At 32.8% G+C, this 12924-nt stretch overlaps 1 protein-coding gene across 4 annotated transcripts; it reads left to right on the top strand.

Annotated features, from left to right (window-relative positions):
* Positions 1-268: 268 nt before the first annotated feature.
* Positions 269-6748, top strand: LOC104586038 (aspartic proteinase-like). Of its 4 annotated transcripts, none has more exons than XM_010243130.2 (16): positions 298-351; positions 552-625; positions 767-861; positions 2684-3118; positions 3206-3269; positions 3354-3439; positions 3550-3662; positions 3772-3940; positions 4622-4661; positions 4742-4806; positions 4890-5003; positions 5111-5187; positions 5309-5474; positions 5574-5696; positions 5797-5888; positions 6257-6748. In XM_010243130.2, the coding sequence occupies exons 3-16, from the start codon at positions 814-816 to the stop codon at positions 6348-6350; spliced, it is 1686 nt and encodes a 561-aa protein (XP_010241432.1). In that variant the 5' UTR covers positions 298-351; positions 552-625; positions 767-813; the 3' UTR covers positions 6351-6748. The 4 variants fall into 4 exon arrangements, with proteins under 4 accessions (XP_088760615.1, XP_088760614.1, XP_010241432.1 ...); XM_010243132.2 differs by having other exon boundaries at positions 300-351; positions 5312-5474; XM_088904489.1 differs by lacking the exon at positions 767-861 and having other exon boundaries at positions 269-351; positions 5312-5474.
* Positions 6749-12924: the final 6176 nt, after the last annotated feature.

Raw genomic sequence — 12924 nt, 5'->3', positions numbered from 1 at the left:
GTTTGCTTGTTATATATAACATGCATGGTTCTGATTTTCCTTGTTGTTTTGATTTGCTTGCTTAATTAGGCGGTAGAAGACAAAGCAAAATGAAGTTGGTCTGATGACATCGATCTTAATTTATATATTTTCCTTGATGAAGGTTCCAAACGTGGGTATCAGTCGACGTGCCAAATTTGGTTTGTCCTCAATTCTTTATTGCTTCCAGGAAACTCCCCTATCTACTCCATGATAACGATAGTAAGTTTCTGCAACCACGATTGCTGCCAATTAAATAGGTTCACTCTTCCTGTTTCGTGTAGCTCTCTCTCTCTCTATCCCTCCACCAGCTGAGCTGAAACACTCAATAAGGTAAGATTTCGGTTTCATACCACCATTACTATGACCCATAATTCATTGATACTATGATCATTAATTACTTAATGCATTGCAATGTCATCGTGATCATCATATATGATCATCTATTCATGTATGATGAGCACTTGTATATATTTGATCATGCATCCATTCTTCAGGAGGTTTCACGTAAGTTCTTCTGTTTGCATCACCAGGACGTTGGGGGGCATATATGCATGCGAGAAGCTGTGATAGCTGCAGGCTAACTATCTGCTCTTAATCTCTCCGTGTAACTTCTCTCTCTCTCTCTTCGAGTTTTTCTTAGGCCAAGGAATTCAAATCCATTTAAATTTACAAGTTGGTTGGTGCTTCATATTCCTGAATTCCATTAATCCCAAGTTTTTTTTCTTTTTTCTTTTTTCTTTTTCAGCTTCAAACAGCCTGTGAAATTGACAGTCCATAGGGTGTTTGGCGTTGATGTGCTTTTTCTGCCATTTATTATATGCAAAAACACCAACTGACAATGTTAGAGAATAAAAACCTATTGGACCTCATCTGTTTAATCTTTTATCTTGAATGGTTTCTTGACATGGTATTAAAGCTTGCTAATTTAGTGTTATGGTACATTTTAACAAAAATCCACCACACCAAATACCATCAATAAAATAATAATAATGCAAAATAAAAGATATATGATTATAAATATGCAAAAAAATAATCTTAAAAAGTTTGTACAAAATAATAGACATGTTTTTGGTGTCCCAAATTTCAAAAAAAAAAGAGAATTATTGTTATTAATAATGAAATTTACCAAAAATAAATAAAAATGCAAATCAATTGGGATTGTTGGGTCTAATCCATTGATCAATGGTCATCACCCGGATTGTTGGGTCTCTCATCAAGTCAATGGGTTTCTGTTAAAAAGTGGGTTTGAGTTGACTATTACATGGGTTGGACATATCAATAGTATGGTGATGTTTGACACCATTGCTGATTTCTCAAAAATTAGTGTCACATCGGAGCCACATCAACATCTAAAGAATTGGTGATGAAAAAACTGTTTGGTTCGCTGATTTTAGTTGATTTCTCAAAAATTTCTGAATAATCAATTCCTAAGATCGCCTCTGGATGAGGAATCACCATTTTCGTCATTCCCCATTTGGATTCAATGAAAAAAATGGCCATTTCTCAAAAATCAGTTTACATGGCAGGAATGGTCCCAAACAACAAAAATTGATGTTTTTTTGAAAAACACCGATTTCAGAAATCACAAATCGGTGAGGCGATGGTGCCAAACATCACCTAAGGTCAATATGGGTTGAAAACATTTATATGAGTTGTTCAAGTTTTAATATTTTTAATGGATTGCTTCAAGCAATGTTTAAAAAAAAAAAAAACACGACCCAAAGTCCAAACCGTTTTTGTCTCCGAGTCGTGTCACCGGTTCAACCAGCCAAGTCAAATGGGTCAGACCATGCCACATCATCATCTATGTATTTAAGGTATATATATTTATATAATACATGTATATATATATATGTATAAATACATATTTTATCAATAAATAATGTATAATTATGTTTTAGATATGTTATATGTATTACTTTATATTTAATTTATGTTTTTAATTCAGTTTTTATTTTTTATTTATAAAAAATATTAAAAATTGTGATTTGAGGCTAAAAAAGGAGTTTTTTCGCAAAAATAGCAGGCTTGGGACACATTTCAAAAGGTTATCCAAAAAAAAAAGATCATCACAGTTAGACATCGAAGTGCAAAGTTATGGCCTCCAAAAGTTTACATGCATTAAGTGTGCAACCCACAATCCGATGACTAGTCGGCAATTGAACTGGTCAGGTCAAACAATTTTTGACCGATTAATGGGTTTTAACAGAACCAGACATAGAATCCTGACCAAGTGATGGTTCGAAGAATTCAACTAGCTAGATCAATGACGGGTTGAAAACATTGACTTCAAGCCTTCAACAACAATAAAGTTGTTTACCAAAAAAATAAGAATAAAGTGACCACACTCTAGTATTACCTGAAGAAACAAAATTGTGTCATGAAGTAAACTGAAAATTTGCTCCATGAATTTTAATTACTCAACCTATCGGGTTATCCTAATGAAACCCTAATATCATTTTATAATCGTCTATCTATAAGACAAAGCAATAATTAATTCAGACCTGGTGACTGGTGAGTCCTATGTTCCTTTCACTCGGCCCGCTCCAGTTGATTGCCATCCCCTACTGCTCTAGTTGAAGAGGTTACTTAGTAGTTGGTACGAGCTCAGTTTTTATTGATGGTTTCTTCTTTTTTTTTTTTTTTTTTTTTTGTACTTCAGGCAATTCTCTCAAGCATGAGGACCCATGAGTTTCTTGTGCTGTTTCTCTGTTTCTGTGCCTTGACACCCTCCTTCTCTCTCCCTGCTTCCCCTGATGGGCTAGTGAGAATCAGGTTGAAGAAGAGAGCCTTGGATGATAACAGTCTATATACTGCAAGAACCATGAACAAAAAGAGCAGACATGCCAGCAGCTTTCTGAAAAATATTTGCAGGAATTTGGGTGATTCAGATATGGGTAAAGTGTCCCCAAAGAATTATTTGATCTGCCGTAGTTTGTCTGGTTCATCAGATGCAGATGTGGTATTGCTGAATAATTATTTGAATTCTCAATACTTTGGAGAGATTGGAATTGGTTCTCCACCACAGAACTTCACTGTTGTTTTTGATACCGGAAATTCCAACCTCTGGGTTCCATCATCAAAATGCCTTTTCTCTGTGAGTTCTAGTGTATGTTAAGCTTTTCAAATTCTGATGCTCATCAACATCCAGGAACTCATTAACGAGAAGTACAATTTCATGCAGGTGAACTGTCATTTCCATCCTGCAAATTATATTGCAGGCCGGTCAAGTACCTATAAAAACATTGGTAATTAATACTGTTTTTGCAGTAATTGGATTTTAATACTTGTAGGCATAGACTCAGGTTCTTCTTCTGGGTTCTGATATTCAGGAAATAATAATAATCTTTATTATGGGTCGAGATCAATTTCTGGCCGAGATGATGTTCAAGTTGGGAATGTCATCGTTAAAGACCAAGTAGGTTTAATTTGTCTACTTTTAAATATATGACTGTCTGTGTGTGTATGTTGTTTGGTTGCAGCAAGCCAACAGTAATGGATGTATTTATTTTCTGTATCTTTTTACAGGCTTTCACTGAGAATACACGGGAAGGAAGTCATGCTTTGTTACTGGGAGAAGTTGATGGGGTAATGGGATTGGGTTTCCAGGAGAAACCTGCAGGAAATATCTTGCCTATCTGGTATATATAGTTAGCTATTTTTTAATTACTCATTTATCCTTTTTTGTGTTCATCTCTACCTCTTCCCTTTTCTGAGGAAATGCTAATTCATTCTTATTGGGGAGTTCAGGTACAACATGGCTGAGCAAGGTCTAGTAAACAGGAAGGCTTTCTCTTTCTGGTTGAACCGAAATCAAGAATCTGAGGAAGCGGGTGAGATTGTATTTGGTGGCGTTGTTCCCAAACACTTCAGGGGGGAGCACACCTATGTTCCGGTTACTCGGAAGGGCTACTGGCAGGTGGTTTCATTATCTTCAAATTCCTCCAAGTTATTATGTTAGTGTTAGAGAATAGAATCCTATTCAGGGACCTCACCCAACAGCTGAAGCTTTTAAGCCTTTAGGTTGAATGGATATCAGAGCCTATTTGATCAAATGGTCTAGTGTTCAATCCTTGTTGCCCCTATTATAATTAATTAAGGCTATGTTTGGATTAAAGGAAAAAATAAGGAAAGGAAGGGAAAGATAAAGGCTATATAGGTTTCCCTGTCTTTCCCTTCCTTTCCCTGCATTTTCCTTCAAACCAAACATAACCTAAATTTACTCAAAATTATGGGGCTGCTGGGTGCACGGATTAGGCTAAAATCTCAAAACTGACCTAATTAATTTCTCTTGATTTCTTTATATGTTGTGTTTGATTGCAGTGCAAATAAATTTAAACTGATGCAAAATTATGGTAGTGTAAATGATTTAGGTGTACATACTGATTTATTTTTGTTTCAAAATTTACCTTATTTTATTTGATTGCCATTGCAGTACAAATGAAATAAAATAAGACACAAAATTAAACCAAAATTTGTATTCTTTTCATTTGCACTCCCATGCATTTTGTACCATTTCAAATAAGATTGAACTGCAACCAAATGCATACAAAGAAAGACCTAATCAGTTTTGTTTTTCTATTGCCATATCTTTCACCAGGTTGAAATAGGAGATTTTCTTATTGGGAACCGTTCAACAGGTGAATTATATTACTGTTATCTTGATACCACCTCATATTAAACTTGTTTCTCAACTCCAAATTCATATTTATATTTCCAGGTTTCTGCAAGAGTGGTTGCACTGCAATTGTGGATTCTGGGACTTCGTTAATAGCTGGTCCAACTGTAAATGCTCATACCTTCTTCAACACGTCCTTTATGGTTTATTGTCACCTGTAATTAATTATATATCCTAACTTGTATTTCAGTCCATTGTGTCGCAAATCAATCATGCCATTGGAGCTGAAACTGTAACAGATATGGATTGCAGACAACTTGTGCGTACCGTCGGAGAAATAGTAATGGATCTCCTAATATCGCAGGTCTGTTTTCTTTCTCTTTCTTATGATTTTTTTTTTTTTAATTCTTAATTTCTTTCTTGTAAACTAGCTTCCAGCGTTTGCCTTACATTTTGCCTACCCTATAGCAGATCCAACCGGACAGCGTGTGTTCAATGATCAGTCTCTGCAAATCTGATGTTAATAGGACACAGCATCACCATGTGAGGTCAGAATTAACATCTTATGTGATATTGATGATGATGATGTGTTTCCTGGCTTCACCATCCTTAATAATTTCCTTTCACTACTGAAGCTCTGAAACTTGAATATGCATGCCTGATTGTAAGCAGCAATTATAATGGCCTAGAAACAATAGTTGCAAGCCGAACAAAGGAGAGATCATCGGCTGTTCAAGGATTTCCATGTTCTCTTTGTAACGTCATGGTCTCTGTGATGAAAATCCTGCTTAAACGAGATTTTGTTCTGGACAAAATAGTCGAATATGTAGCCCAGGTAATTAAGCTTATATTTCAGACATATATATAAACTTATATGCAATCTATGATAAATATGATTCAACAAATCAAATTTCTAATTGTGTTTCATCATCAGCTGTGCGAGCACCATAATTCTCTGCTTCATGGGAGGTCCTTTGTTGACTGCAACAGCATTTCGGACATGCCAAATGTTGCATTTACCATTGGAAATAAAACCTTCCATCTCACTCCGGAACAGGTATTTGTGTGTTCATTTGGTTAATTTGTATAAACTCAGTTGTATTGTTAAGTGAGTGCGTGGATTAAATTTTTGAAATTTCTTTTAAATGGTGTACCAGTACATTGTTAAAACCGGAGAAGGCAATGCTGCTGCATGCCACAGCGCGTTTGTGCCACTGGATGTGCCTCCTGCAGCCGGAGGGCCACTTTGGTAGGTCTTGAGAATTCATGAGATGCATGCATTCATCCTTTACCTTAATTTAGGATCTGTTTGGTTTTCAATGGGAATGGGATTGAATGGCCTATTCTCATAGTCTGCAGTTTGATTCAAATTGGAATAGGAGTGGAAATTAGAATCAGCTGGAATGGGATTTCATTCTCAAGGGAGGAGGAGGGAATGCCCATTCTCTCAAATGGAGGAATGTTATTCCACGAAAAATGAAAATAAAATTCCAATTCCACTCAACCACACAGTATTAAAATTGGAATGACCCATTTGGATTTTGGGTTATATATATGTATCAAATGTTATATATGAAGGATGAAAAATTAAAATATGAATATGCATTATTCATGCAGGATGTTAGGAGATATATTCATGGGGGTGTATCATACAGTGTTTGACTTCGACAAACTGCAAGTGGGATTTGCAGAAGCTGCACGTTATATATAATATACCACTTTCCCTCTGGTGTTGATGCTTAATTCTTGCATGAAAGCTGGAGTCATGGTATTCCTTGGATGAAGTAGATGATGATGATGATGTATATGTCCATATATGCGTGATATATAATCATGCATTAATTTATGATTATTAATGGAAATCCTAAATCCTTAATTTATGATTATTAATGGAAATCCTAAATCCTTTTAATTAGATGTATAAATTTTCATAAGAAAAAGAGAGCTAGCTTATAGCAGCTATGCTGATGACCATGTCTGAATGGCTGGCCTGGTCAGCGTTTGTATGTATTAATATATAGATCTCATCTATTCTTCCCATATGGGTGTAAACCTAGTAAGGTAAATATATATGGCTTTAATTTGTGGCAATTGATTCAATTATATAAACTACTGCATTTCACCAGTTATTCCATTTTACATTTTTAATAAAGATATATTGTGATTCTCTTATTCTTTTTCTTTTTTGGGTTTGCTTCGGGTTAAGCTTCAATCCAATCCATCAAGGACTATCCGTTAAAGATAAAATTAAATGCGCTGCGTTCAGTCCAAACTCACCTTAACCCAATCCAGCCCACCTCACTCATTAATCAATCTTTTAACATAAATTGCAGAAAAAAACATACAAAATGCAAAAAATAACAAAAAAACATAGAAAAAACATAAGAGATGAAGAAAATAACAAACTATACAAAAAAAAAATAAAAACAGAAAATTACAAAAAAAAACATAAATTCAGAATAATAACATAAATTGCATAATAATAACAAAAAAAATACAAAATGAAAAGAAACAAAAATTACAGAAAAGAGAAAAAAAATATAATAATAATCATGGTTTTTAAAAACGAACCGGTGACTGAACCGCTCAGGGGTCCAGTTACCAGTTCGAACGGTCGGACCGTTCGACCCAAACGGTCGGCCCGTTCTGACAAAAAAATAAAAAAATTTAAAAAAAATAAGAAATTGGAAAACGGTCAAAACCGTTCGAACGGTTAATCGGCCGGTTCAGCGGTTTGCTGACCAAAATCAACGATTTTGAGGGAAAAAGCGATTTTGGAGGAAAACGGAACCGGTCAGATGACCGGTTCCCGGTTTTTCCAGTCCAACCGTCTGGTCCGGTCCAGTTTTGAAAACAGTGATAATAATAATTATTATTATTATTAAAAATAATAGAAAATATAAAATTATAATAATCATTAGAAATTATAAAAAATCACAAAAAATGCAGAAAAAACAGATATTATAATAAAATATATGAGAATCGCTCTATATATATAAATATAGAATAATATAAGATTGGTTTGAGGTTTATCTCGATTCTTGATGATCATCAAGAAAAATTGATATATTAATATTTCAAACACGTTTTGGTGAGACCCTAACATAGTTTATTTCCATCTACATAAAAAATGGCTTTTGCTGATGAACCAATTAGCTTCGGGAACTTGGCCAGATTAACAATATATATAGTATTTAACTTGCCAGTGTTCTGAGATGGTGAGAAAATAGGATATATTGAAGGAGTATATGGACTTGAAAAATGAGAAGTTGACTGCTTACATTAGGAAATTAATATGGCTACTGGAGCTAGCGTGAGCTTCCAAGATTTGCTAGTAGGAAAGCATGCGTGGAGATACTTATCAACAAGAATCTTGTCACACTTGATTTTATTTTTAATTAATGATTTTTGGCATTACTCAACTTTGAATTGAAGAACAAATCAAGGAATTTCTGTAACTTTTCCCGTTGGCTAGATGGAAGAGGGGCCCGGTGAGATTCAATGAATGGATCACGTCGTATTTGGTGGAGTCGACAAGATGGTTAAACCATTTGGATCATTGCTTTGAGTTCACGCTGTTAACAGCTCTGGTTTGTATACGGTGGTAATGTTTTGGATTGCTGCTGATGAATTCATCCTGATTAGGATCCAGAGGCGTGACACTAAAATTTGGGTTTAAGGCTTGAGACCGAAAAGAGTCTGAGGTCAAGCTTGATCTTCCCAACCTGAGCCCAGCCCATGCTGTAAGTTGATGCACTCAGATTGGGCTTGGACCCAGGTTGGGTTCGGATTGGTTAATGAATCCACTCTAAAATTATACATATATACATACATACATACATACATACATACATACATAGTGTATGTGTGTGTATCTTATAAAGTGATTAGGTCCCACATCAGCAGTCGTCTCCTTCTCCCATTCCCCCTTCTCTCTTCTCTCCTTAAAACTAGTTAGGATATTTTGCCAACAAAATGTGTTCCAACTCTCTCCCAATTTGATCTAAGACTGTACATCTTACCATGAAACTAGGGACCCACCATAAAAGTGGGATCCGCCATATATGAGATGTGTGGTGTTAGATCTTGTTGGTAGAGGGTTGTGATTTGTTGGCAAGTGATCTAAACTCCTTAAGCCTCTCTCCTTTTTTCCTTGCCCCTTTTTAGCGCTCTCATTCACTTTCTATTTCATCTTCTTCCTTACCCAGCCCACCCATTAAGTCACGTGGCGAGAGAGTTAGTTATCAAGGAAAGAAAGAGAGATTTGGTTTTATAATATCCAACCAAGTGGCAGCATTATCCCCCACCTTCCCCTAAATTATCTCTAATTCCTATTTATCTCTAAAATTATCTCTAATTAGGTAGAGAGTTTTTCTCCTAAATTATCTCTAGTTCCTATTTATCATCTCCCACTTTTGATCTTATATCTATGTAAAGAAAGTTTGAATTAAAAAAAAAAATTAAGATTTATTTAAATATTATAATGAAATTATGTAATAACTTTAAAATATTTATTGTAACCACAAAAATAATATTTTTATGGATTATTCAATTTAATAACTAAATAATATTTTAAAAATTTAAATAAAATTATTTAAACATTATTCCATAATAAAAACTCAAAACCAAAAAAATACTATTTAAATAATGCAATAACTAAATACTTTAAATAAAAAATATTAAAAGTAGGTAAATGATTATAACATAATATTGAATATTACATAATAACTTTTTAAATAAAAATTTTAAATATTATTTAAATATTTAAATAACAAAATATTTAATATTGATAAATTTTAAATAGTTAAAATAACAAAATTATTTAAAAAATTCCTTACAAGTAGAAAAATAATTATAATAGATTTCATAATATTTGAATTAATAATATAACAAAATTATATAATAATAGTAGTATAAATTATAATTTTACAGATTATTAAATTTAATAAATAATTAATATTTTAAAAATGTAAATAATGACGTTATTTGAATAACTAAATAATATTGTAAATAACTAATTTATAAATAAGTTAAATATAAAAAAAATTAATAATTAAATCATATTTTGAATATTAATTAAAAATGATTAAATAAGAAAGTTATGTAATAACTTTCAAAAAATAATATTTATTAATAATAAATTTAAAATATTTATCTATATTTTTTATATATTTGTATATACTAAAATTAATATTTACTGTATTTTCAGTTATTACTCATTGTATTTGTGATAAATATATTTTAACAATTATGTATAAATCTATTTTTTTGTTATTTAACAAAAAATTGTAAATAATTTTTGGATATTAAAATATTATTACTTAATTTTAAGTTTAATTTATTGTACTTATTGGATTTATTGTATTTTTTATAATTTATTGATTTATATTTGTTAAAGATTAAACTATTATTGGATATTACACTATTTATTGACTAATTTAATATACTTTTTAGTATTTATTATGTTTTCATAATTATTGTATTCATTGTATATTTATTATTTATTTGTTATATTTTCATTATAAATTTATTTTAAAAAAATTTTTATTTTCTCTATAAATTCTTAATAATTATTGGAGATTAAACTGGTATTTATTAGAGATTAGACTATTAATTTATCTAAAATTAGGAGTGTTCATGGGTCATTTCAGTTCGGTTGAAGGTTGTTTGGCCAACTAAACCAACTTGGTTGGATTGGGGAGTTGGTCACCCGAAACTAGATGTTCATGGGTCGAGTAGCCCAACAGGTTGGCCTGGCTCAACCCATTCTAAATTGGGCTTGGTCAACATTTTAAACCCACAGGCTCAGGCTTGGGCTTTAAACATCGGGCCTAACTATATTTCGAGTTAGGCTCGGGCTTTCCCAAATAAGCCTGGCCCAAGCCCGACATGATAATATTATATATAGTAAAAAATATAATATGCATTAATAATACATAAAATATATATTATATAATAATAAAATTAGTAGTGAAAAAGGTATTACATATTATAATATATAGAATATTATAAAATATATATTATTAATAATGCATAATTAATATAATATATAATATTTGTCTAGATCGGGCTTCAGGCATGGGCTCAAGATCTAGGCCTGATGCTTGGGCCAGGCTTGATCTCAGGCCTAGTCATTTTCTATTTATAAAGAGGAAAAGCCCGGCCTGGGCCTACCTGTGTACAAGTCTACCCAAAACCGACCGACCATTAGTAAAAATTGGGGCCAACTCGGGTTGTATCAATTTGGTCAATTGACTCAAAAGATTTAAACTTAAAATGAATCTTAAATTTAAAAAATTATAGTAGTATTATTCAAAAATAAATAAATAATTTAAATGTATAATATAAAATATTTTAGACTAAGAAATATGGAAAATTTCCCACTTCCCATATTAAAAATTATATTTAAAATATAAAATATTGATATATATATATATAAGTCAGGTCACTTTGATTTTGGTCGGTTTACAAATGGCCAAATTGAAATTGACGCAACCTTGTCAAGTTGTGAATTGTTGAACCAAAGCTGACCGGAAAATACTAGAAAGCTTACCAACTCAAGTCAAGTTCAGGTTGGTCAGTTTCATTGATTTCATCAATTTGATGAACCTTCCTAACTGATATTAATTATTAATATTTTTGTGTTGCAAAAAACTTATTAAACAATTATATACTCTTATGTATTTGTATTGTTTAACTTCCACTTAACAAAACCCGTGCATTGCATGGGTCCTCATTAGTGTGTGTGTGTGTGTATATATATATATTTCTCTCTCTCTATGTGTGTGTTTGTGCGTGTGTGTGTGTGTGTATGAATGTGTAGTTGGACTGGGTTCGGACTACCTAAGGTTTAGACTCGGGCCCACCCTGAAAAATAAAAAAGCCTGACTTTTTGGGCCCAACCCCAGCCAAAGGACCAAAAATCCAAACTCAGCCCGTGTAAAGTTTGAGATTGGGCCAGTTCGGGCTCAGGCTGGACCCGCCCAAGTTGCACCCCTACGAGAAGGGAAGACAATGAAAATTGATATTGAAAAAATTCCAATTTGTTAATGGTTACCCACTAGATAACCATAACCCAGCCCACCCGAACCATTAATTTTTCCTTGATCTACCCAACCCCTGGGATAAAATTAAATGTATACAAACCAACCCGTAAATTAATGGTTGGGTTGGGCAGGCTAGCGGGTTGGGTTAAAAAATTGTTATCCCTAGCATTCTAGTTGAACAGTCTTTAGAAATGAAAAATTAAGTCCGAAAAGTGAGTGAAAACACAGTATGTTCACTTGTTTTTATATAACACAATCACATTTGGGAAAAGGGTAATAAATTACATATAGGTATCCTGTACTTCGGGGTTAGTGATAAATAGATATCTTGAACTTTCAATTGCAACAATTGAGTACCCTGAACTCTCAAAAATAGACACTTAAGTCCATCCATTAATATTCTGTTAGTTAAACATTATATAATGCCAAAAATACCCTTCTCATGTATTTCTGAGATCGTTCTCAGGTAACTGAATGTTTTCCCATGATGACATTTTCACACGGGCAGCAAATTACATATTCAAATTTTCTGATGATGGCATTCTATGGTGATGATTTTATTCCACTGAGTGATCTCAAAAATACATGAGAGGGGCATTTTTAACATTATGTAATGTTTAAGTGACGGTAGGGGTGGATTCGAGCCGAGCCGAGCCAAATAGCTAACTATTCGAGCTCGGCTCGCCAAGAAAGTATGAGGCTTGAACTCGATTCGAGCTAGAGACTTGAGCTCAAATTTGGCTCAAGTCAAAAACTCATAAGTTCGAACTCGATTGTGAGCCAAATGTTTTATAAAAATAAAAAATTGTATATAAAAACTATTTTTTATTTGATATTTAAAAAATAAGAATTATAATAATTAGTTATTATTATTATAATTATTATATATAAAAATAAAAATATTATATATGATATGTAATATTTTTATTTTATATATATATATATATATATATATATATTACTTTCTATATGTATAATATTTTTATATTTATTATTTTTTATATGTATGTATGTACGTAGAAGGTCAATTAGACTCATGAGCCTCACGAGTTGAGTTTTATTAGGCTCGAGCTCAACTCAATTAGCAAATGTGCCTGTAAATTGCACTCAAACTCGGCTCGAAGTTCGATTTAAATTGAGCTGAGCTCAAATAACTCGTGGCCACCCTCTGGTGTAATAGTAACGGATGGAGTGAAGCATCTATTTATTAAATTTCAGGGTAATCAAGTGTTGCAATTG

This window comes from Nelumbo nucifera, chromosome 4, assembly GCF_055504915.1.
Source record: "Nelumbo nucifera cultivar China Antique chromosome 4, China Antique-T2T, whole genome shotgun sequence".
NCBI lineage: Eukaryota > Viridiplantae > Streptophyta > Magnoliopsida > Proteales > Nelumbonaceae > Nelumbo > Nelumbo nucifera.
This window is presented reverse-complemented; position numbering and strand designations above follow the sequence as displayed.

Excerpts from the sequence above, each read along its gene's own strand:
- LOC104586038 (XM_010243130.2), top strand. The coding sequence starts at position 814 with ATGTGCTTTTTCTGCCATTTATTATATGCAAAAACACCAACTGACAAT. Across the intron at positions 3,663-3,771 it reads GGAAATATCTTGCCTATCTG|GTACAACATGGCTGAGCAAG; the intron begins GTATATATAGTT and ends TGGGGAGTTCAG. Across the intron at positions 5,188-5,308 it reads ACACAGCATCACCATGTGAG|CAGCAATTATAATGGCCTAG; the intron begins GTCAGAATTAAC and ends CCTGATTGTAAG.